The 19,521-nt window shown below is 37.4% G+C and overlaps 1 protein-coding gene across 1 annotated transcript; it reads left to right on the forward strand.

Annotated features, from left to right (window-relative positions):
- Positions 1-2,270: 2,270 nt before the first annotated feature.
- On the forward strand, positions 2,271-19,419 carry LOC121370498 (protein arginine N-methyltransferase 3-like). Its single transcript, XM_041495772.1, has 12 exons — positions 2,271-2,283; positions 4,262-4,500; positions 5,397-5,508; positions 6,199-6,415; positions 7,870-8,011; positions 8,561-8,748; positions 9,604-9,676; positions 10,349-10,454; positions 13,221-13,408; positions 14,597-14,734; positions 15,878-15,965; positions 19,258-19,419. Exons 1-12 carry the CDS (start codon positions 2,271-2,273, stop codon positions 19,365-19,367), a joined length of 1,614 nt encoding a protein of 537 aa, XP_041351706.1. The 3' UTR covers positions 19,368-19,419.
- The last annotated feature ends 102 nt before the right edge of the window (positions 19,420-19,521 follow it).

Raw genomic sequence — 19,521 nt, forward strand, 5'->3', positions numbered from 1 at the left:
CAAAATGGTGTGAAATGCGTTCGCTACATGCTCAATCATGCTGCATGCAATGCACGTGAAATGCCAGTATGTGGACACCTAAAAGTCGCGTAACGGTGTCGTATACCTCATCACATTAAGAATGCCACGACTCGGAGAAGAACAAAGGGAGCGAGCGTTGGGCATGGTTCAAGGGGAAACTTCGCAAAGTCAAGTTGCTAGGACCTTCAGAGTCCATCCATCAACTATTGGACGACTTGCTGAACGTCATCAACAGACTGGGAGTGTCCGTGATCGACCTCGACCTGGTGAACGTCCCGTTACGACCCCACGCCAAGATCGGCAGATTCGACGACACCACCTCCGTGACCGGTTCAGAACTGCGACGATGACAGCAAGCAACACGATAGGACGTCATGGAAGGCCTATCCATCCGATGACGGTCATCCTTCGACTCGAAACGGCTGGACTCGGATGCAAACGCCCGTACAACGGTAACATCATGACGCCGCAACATCGTGCTGCGAGACTACAGTTTGCTCTCCAGAATGGTAATCATCCACCAGCCTTTTACCGGAGCATTGTTTTCTCAGATGAGTCCTGTTTCTCTGTCTCCTTTGCCGATGTGTACAGGAGACTCCATGAACGGTACGCTGACGGATGTGCGAGGGAACGTGATCGGTTTGGCGGCGGTTATTTGATGGTATGGGGGGCAGTCAACTGTGATTTCAGGAGTGATCTCATCATTGTCCACGATGCCCTTACAGCCCAGCGTTATGTTGACGTTATTCTAAGACCAGTTCTCCAGACACTTTTGCGCCGTCGCCGAAGACCAGGAGGTCCCCTTCTGTTTCAAGAAGACGGTGCCCGTCCACATACTGCAAGAATTACCCAGGCATTCCTGCAACAAGCCGGTATCACCGTTATGAACTGGCCCGCTGTTTCACCGGATTTGAACCGTATTGAACACATGTGGGATGAGTTGGGACGTCGTGTACGTCACCGCCAGCCACCACCGCGTAACGTCGCTGAGCTTGCACAGGCGTTGCAGGATGAGTGGAAGAACATTCCTGTGGCTCATTTGAGATGTTTGTGCCAATCCTTTCCCCGTCGTCTTCACGCATGCTCTCTGGCCAATGGTAGACACACCTTGATGTTTTTCTCGACAAGAGGAGTGAGATGTACCCCAGTGGTAAAGTTCTCACCTTATGAGCTGTCGGTCTGGAATCGATACCCGTCAGTGAGCCCATTGGGCTATTTCGCATTCCGGCCAGTGCACCACATCTGGTATATCAAAAGTCATGGTATGTGCTATCCTGTCTGTTGGATGGTAGTCTACATATAAAAAAATCCCTTGCTACTAATGGAAAAATGTTGCGGGTTTCCTCTCTAAGACTATCAAAATGACCAAATGTTTTTTCATCAAATAGCCGATGATAAATAGTGATGGTGCTGAACAAAACAAATTTTACTTTTCCTCTCCAAGAGAACTTTTGCGAATATGAAGATTACAAAGGTCACTGGCACTAAATAACCACCGATTTTAACAACGTAAAGAAAAGTTGCCCCGTGCCACATTGTATAATGGACATTTTTAAAACCCACATTGAATCTTAACACAAGCAATGAACTACTTGACAATCACTTATTAACAAAAAACATCGCTGAAGAAATACTTTTTGGCTTTCATAGGCTAGATGCAACAAGCCCAATTTATTTTTAGTGAAGTCAAAACAAACATGATATTAAAGAGATTTAATTTACTTTCCGTAATAAGTTAATGATGTGAGATAAATAGGGAGACAGACTAACGGAGATATAGTCCGTCCCACAGGGAACGCTTTTTTTTCATACTATGGAATTTACTACAAATTATTTATTTCTGTGCCGATTGTTATATATATTTTTTAATTTTGTTATTCCAAAACATTATTACTTTTCTTTTTACGTCAAACTGAGATGATTTACAAAAAAACATAAAGCTAGACCAAGACTTGGCGAGAGATCTATACATAGCCTAGTCCTCACAGGAAACGTTTTTTTTTCAATACTACACACACACCACCCCCCCCCCCCCCCCCCCCCCCCCCCCCCCGTTATTTATTTCTGAACCGATTGTTTTTCAAATTGCACACACAAATAGTGTGTGTGTTTGTTTTATTTCCAAAACACTTTTACTTTTGTTATGACGGCAAATTAAACTTAAATTATTTACAATTTTTTTTTCATGGTGCATGTTTTGTTTTTTTGGCGTAGTATGCTTGGCGACCTTCACCTTTAGCGAATATAACATGGCTTCCGGGTGTAAGTTGTAACCACGTGGATGTTGTAAACATACACGATTGATTCATCTCTATCGACTTTGACTTAACTTTGTTATTAAAAATTAATAAGACAGTTTTACTAGTCACTGTCGCTGTGCGGTAGCATTGTGAAATACAGTGTTTACAAGTTGAGACGTAAAGAGGCATTAGGGCCTACATTTTTGCAAATGAATGAATCGATGGTCCGAGTAAACGGTGCTATTTCACGAGATTATCCTGACTCATTATTATATATTAAATATAAATTCGACAGATTATGACTCAGTCATTCTAGTTAATAATAAAATGGAACATGACCATAGATACTATCAGAAACAAAGGGGTGGTTGGGGACTAGCCCGAGTACTCTGCCATTCATAAGTAATCCGTCCCATCCTTCTACAAAAATGTTTTTGGTAAATAATTTCATTTTTGTTTGACATAAGAAGAAAAATAAAAATGTTTTGGAAATAACACACAAATACTATTTTTGTGTTCGAAATAGAAAACAATCGGCTCAAAAATAAATAACTTGCAGTAAATTTCATAGCATGAAAACGGGTGTTCCCAGTGGAACGGACTGTAAACGAACATTTGGACTTATAATCGCTGTCCAGCCAGATAACACTATAGCAAAAACACAGAATTGTTTGCTGCCTACCATTGGGTAGTCAACGATTCCTACTCAAAACCTATGTATGATGCTTCATTTTCAAATTCATTGATTTCTAATATTTTGCATATTATAACCACTAATACACGCACTACAGTGACTAGTGGAAGAAACCCAGCAGCACCCCTGTTCAACAATGTTCTGTTTAAATACATAAGTGCTGACAGGTTTCTTCCTGTGGTGTGTGTAGTATTGATTAAAATGTCAATTTGTTTGTAATCGAAATTATATATTAAAATTCAAAATTTTATATAGATACCCAATTATTTTGTAACAAAATATCAATTAATACTTGAAATTCTTTCTCCAAATTAAAATAAAATTTGCAATTGGTGAATTTGGCGTGTACCAGAGCTAGCCCTGCTGACACTCAGTGACACAATATGAACAGCAGTTTCATTACTATTAACTTTAAATTAAAACGCCGCGCAGGTTATATACCCATCCATTGTAGAGCTGACCGGCATATATACTGTTTGGTATTGGTATCATGTCAATTTGGAATTTCGGTTTTGAAAAATTCTTACCATTAAGTAAAACACTATGAATATTGCTGTAATGCAAACTGACTGTCAAGCAGAGCATGTGGGGATTTCATTTCATTTCAACTTATTTTCGTGCTTATAATCCAATTGAGGTTCAAGCACGCTGTTCTGGACACACCTCAGCTATCTGGGCTGTCTGTCCTTGACAGTGGGTTAGTTGTTAGTTGGTTAGTGGTTATTGAGAGAGAAGAGGGTGTAGTGACCTTACACCTACCCACTGAGCCCTTAAGAACTCGCTCTGGGTTGGAACTGATACCGGGCTGCGAACCCTGTACCTACCAGTCTATAGTCTGTTGGCTTAACCACTGCGCCACAGAGGTCGGTAGCATGTGAGCATGATATTCCCAATCATATTTGCCATAAAAAGTTCATATTTTATTTTGAATTAGTTTTTTTGTTCTTAAACAATAGCGCTCAATAAAAGAAAGTACCAATATAAAGTGACATCATCACAGATGATCTTTGCCTGATAACGTGGCTGGACCACTGGGATGGTGTTAAATTGCATTGGATATAATGAAAATTTAATTATTCTTACAATACATTGTTTGATTGAAAACATATTTTATTGCATATAATGTATGTGTACCATACAAAAGGATTGTGCACAAGTTATCCAACTTACAAAGCCCTTTCCTACAGTCAACATTGTTGATTTGTACAACTTAAAACACTGACACTGGAACTGGAAGTGTTAAATTAATATTATTATTAATATAAAATTATAATAATGTATAAATTATATGTTAAATTAATTACAGGTTATTCTCACTGTGAAGACATGTCTCTAGATGCCTCAGATGATGACTGGGATGATGCTGATGATGTAATGCTGGTGGGACCGGTTAAGTGTTTGTTTTGTGACAAAGAACTGCCGTCTGCCGATGATGTATTCAAGCACTGTAAAGACCTACACCAGTTTGATATTGTCAGCGTGGCTCAAACCTGGAATCTCGACTGCATTGGCTATATCAAAATGATCAACTACATCCGATTAAAAGTGAGTTAAAATACTCTTTAGTGTAACTTTATTATTTCAAATAAAACATTGAGTTATTTTTGACACTTAGCTGAGAGAGGAATCCTGCTCAATCCCTGAAATTGAGAAATGTCCACAGCAAAAAACCCATGAAATCGAATATAACCCACACCTAAAAACATGCCATGGAGAATTTAAAAAATCTTCACTGCATTACCAATTTTTTGCGTGTCGCATGCTTAAGTATAGTTTGCGTAACCCATTTTTCGTTCGTGCATTGAATTTATGACATTATTTACATGGTCATGATGGGTTACGTAAAAACAAAATGGGTTACCTGAATTTGTTTTTGTGTAACCCATGAATAGTTTACTCAAATTTTCAATTCTCGGAGACCTTTGTTTATTCAAAATTTTCTATATTCTCCTGACACTGCATATGTTTCAGAATGGGGACTGCCATTTTAGACCAAAGTGCAACCCTATCTAGAACCAGTATCAGTACCTGATCACCAGTATTAAAATTTCAGGACTTTATTTTTCATAGCCTACTTTCATCTCTGTATGTAATTCTGAATGAAAATCAGAGTTCAGTTATTGAAAAGCTTTGTAAATGTAATAATTTGTTAATGATGTTTCTTTATATACAGTGAAACCAGTCTAAACCAGAGCACATCGGGGACCTAATATTTATCTGATTTAGACAGGATCCAGTTCCTCGAGGGTCGCATTTTAGAATTAAAAAAATTAGGGACCATAAAAGTTGGCCGATTTTGACAGGATTCTGGTTTATTCAGGGCCTGGTTTAGTCAGGTTTCACTGTATAAATTATGCTCACTTTACAAGTAATATTAGCACTTTTGGAATTGAACTGCAGTTGTAGAATTTTTCTAAAAAATAAATTATATATTGTTTTAGAATCCTTCACCAGAGTTTCTATTGGAAAGGTCATCACTGGAGTCTGCTTCTCCATGGAGTGATGACCAGTTCATGCAGCCGGTTGACCCTGAAGACTTCATGCTGCAATATGGTAGATTTTCATTTCTAATTTATTTTAATTTTCATGTATGTAATTAGGGGCGGGACGTAGCCCAGTGGTAAAGCGCTCGCCTGATGCACAGTCAATCTGGGAACAATCCTTGTCAGTGGGCCCATTGTGCTATATCTTGTTCCAGACAGTGTACCATGACTGGTATATCAAAGGACGATGTAGGTGCTATCCTGTCTGTGGGATGGTGCATATAAAAGATCCTTTGCTACTAATGGAAAAATGTAGTGGGTTTCATTTCTAAGACTACTGAATTACTAAATGTTTGACATCCAATAGCCGATGATTAATAAATCAATGTGCTCTAGTGGTGTTGTTAAACAAAACAAACTTTAACTTTTGATGACTGGATCAGCACCACCCCACTAATATATATATATTTTTGCTATCTTCCATTAAAATCCCATTAAAACGACATCTCTTCCTGATGAAAATAAAAAGACAGTCGTAGCTAAAAACAAAAATGTCAAGGTGGTTTTATGTCAATAAAGTTAAAGTAAACGGAGCTTGTATAAGTTTGGTCTAGGTAAAAGGTTCATTAATCAGTTTTCAAAATTTATTAGAACAATTTCAGGATTAATATAACTTTAAAACTAAGTTTTACCTGTCATCAAAGAGCTTGTTTATTTTAAGAATTACAATTTATGTTATGTTTTTATTAATGTATTCTAGATATTGAAGAAATGGACAGTTCCACTACACCAATTAATGAGTGTGCAATAAATTCAAACACCAAAACCTCAAATGGAGCTGACCTAGATGGAGGGGAAGTAACTCTACCAAAAACTGAATATTTGAATTTGTTACATCGAGCCCACACAGCTGAAGGAAAAGCACAGCAAGCAGAGGAGAGGTTGAGAGAAGCATTGGAAGATTTAGAAAAAGTTAGGTTGGTAAATATACTTGTAATAGTGAAGACAATTTTTTTAAATAGTCTTTTTATTGCTCCAATCTGGTACTATTTGAAAAAGTGTTGTCTAAATATTGCTCCATTCTGGTAATATTTGAAAAAGTGTTGTCTAAATATTGCTCCATTCTGGTAATATTTGAAAAAGTGTTGTCTAAATATTACACTAAATAACAGGATCAGAACAATATGAAGTATTTCATCATGAAATGTCAAAAATGTATTTTTGAAAAATGGTGATCACATTATTTTTTTTATTGTAATGTTTTATTAAAACTGATGGGTGGTGAAATTTTAAATGTCAAATTTACAATATGCGTTTGTTCTACATATGTGTAAGTCTTAAACACAGACGAAATAAGATGTGATTAATTCTGACTACAACACCTGTTTTTATCATAAACTACTAACTATACATGACTATTCATTGAAGTTATATGTGACTAAGGGATATTATAAATTTTACATGGTTTTGCTCAAATACACAGTTCGTTGGGTACTTAAATTCGTGAAACGAAAAAATAATATTGTAAATTTGTGTTATACATTTATAACATTTTTGTTGTTTTCTTAACTTTGTTGACTGCATGGATAAAGGTTATTGCACAGTAATTACATATCTTAAATTTGACCCTTTTTGTAACAATATTTTAAAACAAATATAAAACTAATTTAATACTGTCATTGATTTCATTTTATGGACATTCTTTATTAGCTTTAATTTTATGTTTTTTTATTTTGTGCATCCATTTAAATACATGTTTAAATACAGTAGAACTATAGATAAATATCTTGATAGAATATGAAATAAGTTTCAATTAAAATTATTTCACGAGGAACATAAACATGATACGAAATGGGAGTGAGTTTAATATCAGGGTTCATAGTGGTCTTTAAATTTCTTGAAAGGCTTTGAATTTTAAAAAATGATTTTTAGGTGTTTGAAAGTCTTTGAATTGCAATAAAAGTCTTTAAAAGTCTTTAAATTTTCACAAATCATAGCCAAAGCAATGATGATATCTTTTACAGCTGCAGGCATTTGATATTTTCCAATTAATCTATCATGATGCATGTCAAAAAGCTTAATTTTTTGCCATGGACAGCAACGTAAACTTAACTGATTTGGTATTTTTATCGCATTCTATTGTCTTTGATCGCTGTGTAAAAGTCTTTGAATTTGTTTGGTCTTTTTTAAGGCTATGAACCCGGAATATTCTATTTATTACCCATAATTGATCTTAATTATTTATATCACTTAACTTGTTTGGTTGACGTTCCTGTACAGTTGTAGTGCACCAGTCGATGACGTCATCGTGTGACGTCGAAGTGTTATTTCCTGCTTGGCATTCCAGTGGGACGTATTAATTTGATATGAACCAACATATTTTTAACCATATGGGTAATAAATTGAGTTTTATTTTTTATGTGTTGTTAAGGAAAGTGATGAGGGATATCATGATGTCACAGCCTGATTCATCGTCATCGCCAGCTCGTTCCGAGTCCCAGGTCACAGAGGATGAAGACGAAGCTTACTTCAACTCATACTCTCACTTCAGTATACATGAGGAAATGTTAAAGGTTTCACTCTAAACATGCTGTTTCTACTTCTTTTAACATTTTTGCTTATTATCCATAATAAATTATGTCTCTTAAATTTTTTAGTGTTTTCCCTAGCTTGTTTCAGCATGGTGCAGCACCATGCCTCAATAGTCTAGCACCATCTTGTCTTAATCAGTACCATGCTGCCCTGAGATTAAACAAGCCTTTTTCAGTAATTAATTCTAAAATTGCCTTTATAAAACACCAAAAAAGGTATTATTAATTAATAAAATATGCATTTTATATCTTTTGCCATTCATTTATTAATGCAAGCACATAAATTACATTAATGTTTATTTCAATTAATTTTTGTGTATTTTTAATTAAAAAAACAAGTGCCCCGAAAATGGTGAAAATGCCCCAAAAGTGTTTGGTCTACCATGCCTTGCCTTGCCTAATTTCTAGGGAAATCACTGGTTAATGCACAGATAATTGTCTTATGGAATAAACATTTTGCATTCGGCATATGAAATTAAAATATATTTTGTTGCTACTGTACGTACAGGTGAAGTGTTCACATATTTTCAGGACAGAGTGAGGACCGAGAGCTACAGAGACTGCATGCTGAAGAACAAGTCGTTGTTTGATGGGAAAGTCGTCCTTGATGTAGGCTGTGGAACGGGAATCTTGTCCATGTTTGCTGTGCAGGCGGGTGCCAGTCAGGTGATTGGAGTTGACCAATCCGATATCATTTACCAAGCAATGGATATTGTAAGGTATTTTGGAAATGTAGTTGATTATTCCTTACTGATGTTAGATATGGTCATTGATTTTTACCTTCACCCATCTACCATCAGTAGGCCCATTAGTTGGGTTTTTCTTACTCTAAAATCAGAGCTCCAGTTGAGTACAATTTATGGCCTCAGTAGTGTCATGGTTAAGCCATCGGACATAAGACTGGTAGGTACAGGGTTCGCAGCCTGAAACCGGATCCCACCCAGAGTGAGTTTCAACAACTCAATGGATAGGTGTAAGACCACTACACACATGTCTCTCTTACTAGCCACTAACCCACTGTCCAGATAGCTGAGGTGTGTTCTCAGGACAGCGTGCTTGAACCTTAATTGGATATAAGCATGAAAATAAGTTGAAATGAATGAATGAATGAATGAATGAATGAGTACAATATTATAAAACTTCATGTGTTCATGCCTATACTAACTGTTATAATATACTATAATTATGTATCCATTAATTAGAATCATTTGTCTAAAGTTAAAGTAGTTAAGTTAAGTAGTGATATCAGGGCCCCAACCCTGACATTAACATATTTATTTATCTGTGCCTGAACCTGTTTTGGATATAGGCTCGTTAATATTAAAAGTATCCCAATCCTATTTATTTCTGAGGTTAATAAACTTATTTTTTGTTTTTAAACAACTTTTGGTTGAGATGGGAAAATGGTGAAAACCTGACATGTCATCCACTTGCAGTTAAACAATAGCACCTCAGGAGAGTGCTTTACTACTGAGCTACACACCACCCTGTTGGATATCTCCTGTATGTTCCAGTATCTTTGGAAAGGTTACATACCATAGATGAATATTGTATTGTAATATTGTTTTTTACAGAGAGAATGGAATGGAAAAGAAAATCACTTTGATTAAAGGCAGGATTGAAGATGTCAGTCTGCCAGTTGAAAAGGTCTGGTCACATAGTTTAATAAAGCTTTATACGCAGAGATTGATCTGGGGGGGGGGGGGGGGGGGGCCCTAAATTTTGCGACAGTTATAATTTAAAAACAAATTATGATCCCCTCCAAACCTACCCCAAAGTTCCATTGGCATTCCGCCACATGTCATTAGGGCCCCCCACCCCTAAATGGATTTTCTGGATCTGCCACTGATATGTATAGATGTATACAATATGTTTTAAAGCAACAGGCTTTTCCTTACTACTTCCCTACTATGTGCAGTTACAAGATATTACTAAGCCTGTTGACTTGGTCTGTAGACTGATGTCCTTATAGTAAGTAGAGACATTCATAGTTGATGAGGCACTTCATTAGAAAACAAACATTTGCTATTTATAAAAAATATTTCTTTAAACGGGGAGATATTTGGTTTATAGCTCACCTTTTGTCAGATTCGTACGTTTGGAAAGTGAAGAATTAAAAAAACAAAAAACATACTAATAGAATTAATATTAATAATACATTGTTTTCAGTACCATTTGTAAGTAGTTTACCACACTCAAAAACAAATTTCTTTATTTTCACTCATGAACTGAACATTAGCATAATATTGTATATTGTTATGTTAGATGTTAAAAGTGGCAGCGTATCTTGTTCTTAAAGGTTTGTTAAATCTGTTGCAGGTTGATATCATCATCTCTGAATGGATGGGTTACTTCCTCTTGTTTGAGTCGATGCTGGACACGGTACTGTTTGCAAGAGACAAGTATCTCAAAGAAGATGGCATTGGTAAGTTGTTGGAGGAGGGGTTAGAACACTCGTCTGAGGTGTAATGAGTCTCAGCTTTGTTAAACTTTGTTTTGTTTAACAACACCACTAGATCACATTGATTTATTAACTTTCGGCTGTTGGATGTCAAACATTTGTCATTCTCACATATAGTCTTAGAGAGGAAACCCGCTATATTCTTCCATTAGTAGCACGGGTTTCTTTTATATGCACCATCCCACAGACAGGATAGCACATACCACAGCCTTTGATATACCAGTCGTGGTGCACTGGCTGGAACGACTGCAGACCAACCATGCATCAGGCGAGTGCTTTACCACTGGGCTACATCCAAGAGTCTTGTTGTGTTTGTCCCATTCCATCCAGAGCTCCACAACTGGTAAACTGAATGTGATCATCTGTACTGTTTTCTCCTGCAGCCACTGTTTGTACTGGCCGATAAGTTGTTGGTCTGTGTGATGGTGCATATAAACGATCTCTTGCTACTACTGGAATAGCACAGCAGAAGCAAGTAGACATTGAGGGGGCTGACTGAGATCGAGGGCACTAAGCAAAGTTTCTAGCAGGGGTGTAGCGTGATCTGGACCTGGGGGGAGGGGGTTTCAAATATGAACCAAGTGGACCCTTTTTCTGTTGTTTTTGCACCACCAGAAACTCCATATGCATAAACCTGTATGTTTTAGTTCTGAAAGTGGATCATTTGCTTCAGCGGGGGGGTCCAAAACCCCCCCCCCCCCAGCCTACGCCCCTGGGATATGCTCCCCCATAAAATTTGGAAAACTAAATATCCTAATATGCAATTTCTTGCATTTAATAAGTAAAATTCTGCCTCAATATGTACTACCAATAATATTTTTGATTCAGAATTATTGGGGGGGGGGGGGGGGGCTAGAATTACCAAATGTTTGACATCTAATAGCCGATGGTTAATAAATCAATGTGCTCTAGTGGTGTCATTAAACGAGACAAACTTTAACTTTGGTAAGTTGTTGGATGAGAGGTTAGAGCACTCGTCTGAGGTACAATGAGTCTGTGCTGTCATTCGATCCCCATTGGATAGACTGACTGTGTTTGTCCCTTGCTGCTAATCAAAAAGAGTAGCCTATGAAGTGGCAACAGTGGGTTTCCTCTCTCAATATCTGTGTGGTCCTTAACCATATGCCTGACACCATATAACTGTAAATAAAATGTGTTGAGTGCATCGTTAAATAAAATATTTCTTTCTTTCTTTTACACTGTGTTTGTCTCATTCCACGCAGAGCACCATAACTGGTAAACTGGACGTTATCATATATACTGGTTTCTCCTGCAACCACTGTTTGTATTGGTAGATTATGAGGACCAGATAAAGCAAAGTGATATCCTGCTAGTTACGTGTAGCAAGCTATGACTTGTGATGTCATGTACACATGGAAAACAAGAAAGAAAGAAATGTTTTATTTAACGACGCACTCAACACATTTTATTTACAGTTATATGGCGTCAGACATATGATTATGGACCACACAGATTTTGAGAGGAAACCCACTGTCGCCACTACATGGACTACGCTTTCCGATTAGCAGCAAGGGGTCTTTTATTTGCGCTTCCCACAGGCAGGATAGCACAAACCATGGCCTTTGTTGAACCAGTTATGGATCACTGGTCGGTGCAAGTGGTGTACACCTACCCATTGAGCCTTGTGGAGCACTCACTCAGGGTTTGGACTCGGTATCTGGATTAAAAATCCCATGCCTCGACTGGGATCCGAACCCAGTACCTACCAGCCTGTAGACCGATGGCCTAACCACGACGCCACCGAGGCCGGTCTGTACACATGGATGTCTCATCCACAAAGGCGTCTCAAAACTGTTCACTTGACTTGGGTAATAGTACAATGTAGCTGAAATAAACAGGAATAATGTGTTTTTTTCCCCTCTCATTTGTTGGTGGATTACATGATAAAGTTAATAACCAGTTAATGGCATAGGATATTGGCTTTATCATGTTCAGGATGAATAGAGAATTCTGTTTGGCAAGCCTTGTGGAATTCCTTATTCTTACCTGCACAGAATAAAGCTGATATTCTACAACATTAACTAGTTATTCTGTATAGAAAATGGCATAAAATATCGAATAACTGTTGGTTAAATCTTCATTTGTAATTAATTAAAATATGTTTAACAACCAATAGTTGTATCGTATTGTAGAATGTGACTAATCTAGTATATCAATGATTAAACTGGGAATAGACATGTTGCATTCTGAATCCATGAATATGCACTGATAGGTACCAAAGGCAGGATGTAACCCAGTGGTGAAACACTCACTTGATGCATGGTCGGTCTAGGATCGATCCCTGTTGGTGGGCCTATATGGCTATTTCTCGCTCTAGCCAGTGAACCATGACTGGTATATATCAAAAGCTATGGTATGTGCTATCTTGTCTATGGGATGGTGCATATAAACGATCCCTTGCTACTAATGGAAAAATGTAGCGGGTTTCATCTCAATGACTGTGTCAAAATGACCATATAATGTTTGACATTCAATAGCCGATGATTAATAAATCAGTGTGTTCTAGTGTTGGTAAACAAAACAAACTTTGATAGGTACCGATCTGATTTGTTAAACATACCGGTAATGGTACAAAAAGATATTTTATTAGATACATTACCGTAATTAAGTTACAGCTTTTTAAAATCAGTTATGAATTCATCAATATTCATATTGTAGACAAATGAATTGTGAATCCTTAGTCTTACGCTGTTTTTTGTTTTTTTTCAGTTTTGCCTAACAGGTGTACAATGTCTTTGGCTGGGGTGTGTAACAAAGATGCGTATGATGCACATATCAGTTTCTGGGACGATGTTTACGGATTCAAGATGTCCTGTATGAAGTTTGAGGTCATACACGAAGCCAATGTGGGAATTGTCAACAGTACAAAAATCATCACAGACCAGTGTGTATTTAAGGTACTGTACGAGCATCCGTACTGCTTGTGGAAAGAGACTTTTCAACAGTTATGTAGGAGTCTGTGTGGGTTATGGAAAAAACCCATTGTGTGAGGTGTGGGAGGGGAGGATTTTTGTCTTACCTTTAAAACATTAAAAAGCAAGATAGAGGTGTTACTTTTCTCACTGGTGGCAACAGCAACTTTTGCATTAAAGTTTATTGTTAAAGTTTTATGTTTAGATCAGTTTCTCGCAAACTATAAATCCTATAAATTCAAGTTTATGGTATATAAGGCATTTAATTCCGCAGAATTCTTGTGGTGCATAATTGTTGAACTAGCAGGGATGGAAACAGCAACTTTTGCCTCAAAGTTTAATGTTAAAGTTTGTTAAAGTTTCACGTTTAGATCAGTTTCTCACAAACTATAAATCCTAGGTCATTAAAACTTGGTTTATAGTTGTACTTATGGATGTTCATCACAGTGCACTGAAAATGTTTATGATAGGTGAGACATTTAATTCTGTGGAATTCTTGTTGTGTTATATACTTGTTGAAATACCCCAAAGTGGAATCATCCACTTGAAAGCATCTCTATTTGTATAACTAATGCCACATTTCAAAATCTGCCATGTTAATGTCACCCTAAAACATACGTCACACTGCAGCTGTGTAATATTGCCATTGTTGAAGATACCTCAACATTGTATAATCAATCCAGTCATCAATCTAGAATTAATTCTCTCTGGCGACAATGTATATTTTACATACATGTATTGTTGAATTCAGGATTATTGATGGATTAGAAAGAATTTGATTAACCAAAAAAAAAAGAAGCTAAGTATTGTCCATGTATATTCCAATTACCGCAGTGTTCCATTTATTTAACATTATTCCATAACAATAATTTCTTTTCAACATTACCTGTCCTCAAACAAGTGCATTCTGCCCCTATGGCTAGTAGTCTGGTCCGAACATCCTGAAAGCCAATGGGATGGCCTAAATTCTTCTACTGTATGCTCTCTCTAGTTCCGGTCACGTGACTGTAACTTCCTTCTTTTTTCCTTCTCTGTTATGGACGTCAAATGTTCTTTGTTGCTTGACGTGCCTTTATGTGGGCCAGTTATTTATAAAACTGCTACTGAAAATGTCTTCTCTCATTGATTACACAATGTGTTGGGTGTTATTAAACCTTTTTTTTCTATGAACAGGAAATTTCTGTCCGTGACTGCAGTGTTGAAGATCTCCAGTTCTCCACTCTGTACTGCCTCAACTGTATCGGGGACGGGCCACTGACGGCCATTATTGGCTACTTTGACATTTTCTTTGAAAGTGGTTGCAGTACACCAGTATGTTTTAAAACATGTTTTTCTTTAGCTTATTAGTCCCTTACCAGTACTAACTGGAAGGGACTATAGATTTCATCTCTGTTCTCCGTCTGTCTATCAGTCTGTCCATCTGTCCGAGCTGACGTTTTGTGCATAGCTTTATTATGTACTGTTACAGATCAAGTTGGACTGCCGTGGCGATTTACTCATTTTTTTGGTCAGTTATGGCCCTTGAACTTAGGAGATATGAAAATTTGTTTCTTGGACTTTGTTTGGCAATGCCTCAATATATTGAGCTGAAATTTTGTGCATAGCTTTATCATGTTCTGTTACAGATCAAGTGTGACTTTCGTGGCAATCTACCCATTTTTCACAGAGTTATGGCCCTTGAACTTAGGAGATATGAAAACAAAAATTCCAGACATTTCTTTTTGCAATGCCCAAAGATATTGAGATGAAATTTACTGGTTAGCAGAGGTATAGTTAGTATAGTGGCCTTACACATCTCCAATGAATCATAAAAACTAGCTCTGTGTTGGAGTTGGTATTGGAATGAGAACTCTGCACCTTCCAGCTATAAGACTGACGGCTTAACCACTATAATCTATTTGTTGGTTAAAACTTAAATCGTTTGTTGTAATCTGACCTATATGTTTAGTAAAGGGATGGTCAGTAACTTTAATTTTTATAACTATTATTTGTTATAATTATATATTGATAGAGAAGAGTAATGACTTTTTCTTACAGCAAACATTTAAAAAAAAGATTTTTTACAAATATTTAATTTCTAGCTACTGGACTCTTTATTATAACATTTACCAAAAGTTAGTTATTTTTTTAACGACATCACTAAAACATATTGATTAAGTAATCGTCACTTATTGGATATCAAACGTTTGTAATTCAGACACAGGGTAGCTCTGGGTGATCAGAAAATTTCGCCAAATTATGTAAAAAATGCCAAACCTATAGCTATTTTCCAACAAAATATAAATTAAAACACAATTTTTTTTGGCCAAATTGAAATAAAAATTCACCAATTCTTGTCAAAATTTGCAAATGGCAGATTTGGCGAGTGGCAGAGCTAGCGCTGAGACAAAACCTTTCACATTTTTCCATTAGTAGCAAAGGATTGTTGTTTAATGTTCTGGGGTTTTTTTCCAGATTAGTTTTTCAACAGGTCCTGACAGCACACCAACCCACTGGAAGCAGACAGTCTTTGTACTGGAACCACCATTACAAGTGAAGAAAGGTAACAGTACGTTAGTACTTGTGTACTGAGTGAAGATCAAAGCAAGATTATTTTGATTGGTGTTTAATCAAGATGGCAACTTGAGGTGGTTTGAGCCGATTTTTATACACCCGTCTATGATGGATCGTATTATGGTATGGCGTTATCTGTATGTCTGTGTGTTAACTTTTTCTTATCCAGACCATATCTTGCATACAGATGTATACATAACCATCAAACCTAACACGTAGGAACAACTTGGGATGGTTGTGTGTCGCACACTATTACTAGGTCACTGTGACCTATTTTTCATTGTCTGCTGCACATATCAGTAAATCCTTGTCTGTACCATTTTGCATACAGATGTATACAGGACCATCAAATCTCACATGTAGGTAAAACTTGGGATAGCGGTGTATGTCACCTATTTAATACTAGGTCACTGTGACCTACTTTTGAGTCTACTGCAAATAACGGTAAATCCTTGTCCGGACCATATCTTGCATACAGATGCATACAGGACCATCAAACCTCACATGTGGGAACAACTTGGGATGATGGTGTGTCACATACAGTTACTAGGTCACTGTGATACAAATAAATCAAATAATTTGTCAATATTTTGAACATTATAGGAAAATCTTTTTTAGCAAATTGAATCATACCTGTAATATACTACTCAAAAGAATTTAAGGGTCAAAAATTTATAACCAAATAAGTTTCAGAGTGTATTAGATTGATGATGTAAACTACACCAATTTTTTTATTTATTGTTCCATATTTACAAAAACCCACAAATAAACGTCACTGTATACAAGAAAGTCACATGACATGCTGTCAAAGTTGAAGGTTGTCAAACATGGATTTTACACATTAGAACATTCGTTTAATAGTGTGTGAATCCACCCCTGGCACGAATACACTCGACACATCGTTGCCTCATGCTGTTTATCAGACGTCTGAAGAACTCTTGGGGAATGGCCTGCCACTCTACCATAAGAAGTTGACCCAGATCATGAAGGTTGGCCGGAGGGGCATGGTTATCCCGAACTCTCCTGCCTAATTCGTCCCAGGCGTGCTCTATTGGGGCCAAGTCAGGCGAATATGCTGGCCAATCCATCCTGGCGATACCTTGTTGTCTGAGAAAGTCCGTTACCACCCTGGCGTGGTGGGGTCTGGCATTGTCATCCTGCAGAACTGCCCCGCCGCCAATCTGCTGAAGGCCTGGGAGAACCAATGGCCGGATAATCTCATTCAGATAGCGGATTCCATTCAGATTGCCATCCACCACATAGAGGGGGGTCCTGTGGTGGATAGAGATGCCACCCCACACCATGATGCTGCCACCACCGAACCGGTGACGTTGTCTAACGTTAACGTCAGTGAAGCACTCCCCAGGACGTCTGTAGACACGAAACCGACCGTCATTGAACTGGAGACTAAACCTGGACTCATCAGTGAACATCACTCGACCCCACTGAACACGTTGCCACCGCAGATGAAGTGTGCACCAGTGACGTCTGGCCGTTCTGTGACGTGGTAGGAGTGGTGGTCGAACAGCCTGGCGACGGCAGCGTAGATTATTGGCTCTCAGACGATTGCGTATGGTTTGATCAGACACTCGAGTTCCAGTCGCAGTCCGCAGATTGTCACGTAATCGGCGTGCAGTGGTTGTGCGTTGACGTAGAGCCATATTGGTGATGTAGCGGTCCTCTCTATTTGTAGTGCTTCGGGGTCTTCCCGAACGTGGATGATTTCGAACAGAATTCGTTGCTTGGTACTGTTGCCACAGTCGGCCAACGACACTCTGACTGACACCAAGTCTCAGAGCAACATTTCTTTGCGTATTGCCATCCTGAAGCCAAGCAATAGCCCTTCCTCGATCTTCGATAGTCAGTTGAAGTCGTACCATTGTCGAATTTGGAGTGTGCACCGTACACGAACGCAAGCTCCAATTATACGGAAATTCAGCATTGGGAACATGGAATACACGTGCAAAGCGTGCAAATGAAGCGCTTTGTGAAAAAGCAAGTTATGGGCACTTAGCAGACCTTTCGCTTTCGCCCTAATTTACGTGCAAATGTAAGCATGTTTTCGCCATTAGAACTAGTCGACAGTGTCAATGACAGTGGATTTTAATTCATTTATGGGTTGCTTAGACCCACTTTCGTCAAAGTGGAACAGTACCATGCGTGACATTATGGTCTAGCTAATATAATTGACATTCAGAAAATAATGTCGAAAATATCGTCTGACCCTTAAATTCTTTTGAGTATTATATATTCATTAATATCTATGGTTTGCCATCAAACTCCTGACGGGTGTATCATGTACCTCACCGGTACTCTAGTTTACTGAATCATGTTCTAGCAAGTACCAGTAAAATGGTGTCTCTTTAAAACCGATAAAGCAGATGAATTCCTCAAAAATATGAGGCAATCGAATTGAACTGTCGATCACTTGCCAATCTCATGAAAAAATTTTTTACTGTATCTTTGGAATAGTTAAAAAGATTCGAAGCTTTGATATAGAGTTAGTCATCGAGTTAAATTTTTGGTTGGCAGATATCCTAATTTGTCGGTGGACTCATTGAGCTATCTCACACTCCATCCAGTACACCACGACTGGTATATGAAAGGCCGTGGTATGTGCTATCCTGTCTGTGGGATGGTGCATATAAAAGATCCCTTGCTACTAATGGAAAAATGTAGCGGGTTTCTGCTCTAAGACTTGAAATGACCATGTTTGACATATAGTAGCCAATGTGCTCTAGTGGTGGTGTTAACCAAAACAAAACGTATCCTAATTTAGTTGTTTAATGTATACACATTAAATACATTTTTATTAGGTACCATAAGAACAAATTGCATGTTCTGAAAGGCAAAAGAACCAATAGATTTTTCTCAAGGTTTTTTTTCCCATTTATTTTAGATAATAATAAAGATCAATTTCTCTCTTACACAATTTTATTTTATTTTGTGCATTATCTGATGAGGGGTTTGAATGTCTCCAATTTCAAGAAAAAAAATCAGTATTTGGTATTTCCTGTTTGCAACTATCAAAAGCATGGATCATTCTGTGAATTGAATTTATCAGATCTAATAGATGTTTCTTACCCAATTGTCGGCAATTCAAAAACACAGATTCCTTCTTTACCAGTTGGCCACATGTAACATGTATGTATGCACTGTGGTCAGTAATTGTAATTGTAATATCATAAAACAATTTTTTTTTATATATTATTAACTCTCTTATACCTGAAAAAGATTGTTGCATTTCTTTGTGTTTCAGTATACATTTTATTCACTTTCAGGAGAAAAAATTGAAGGAACCATCAAATGCCACAAAAACCGCAAAGATCCAAGGGCTTTGATTATACTACTGACTTACAATGGAAAGAAACAATATTATGCTATGGAATAAGTCCATTGTTTGCTGTGCAAACCAAACATGATCAATAAAATACAAAACAGTTTTTTATATACAGTTTTTTATTTGTCAGTATGAAAAAGTTTGAATTCATATGTACAATTAACATCTCTATATATATGCATAAATATAATAATGAAACTGATTG

The sequence above is a fragment of the Gigantopelta aegis genome, chromosome 4 (assembly GCF_016097555.1).
Source record: "Gigantopelta aegis isolate Gae_Host chromosome 4, Gae_host_genome, whole genome shotgun sequence".
NCBI classification, from domain to species: domain Eukaryota; kingdom Metazoa; phylum Mollusca; class Gastropoda; order Neomphalida; family Peltospiridae; genus Gigantopelta; species Gigantopelta aegis.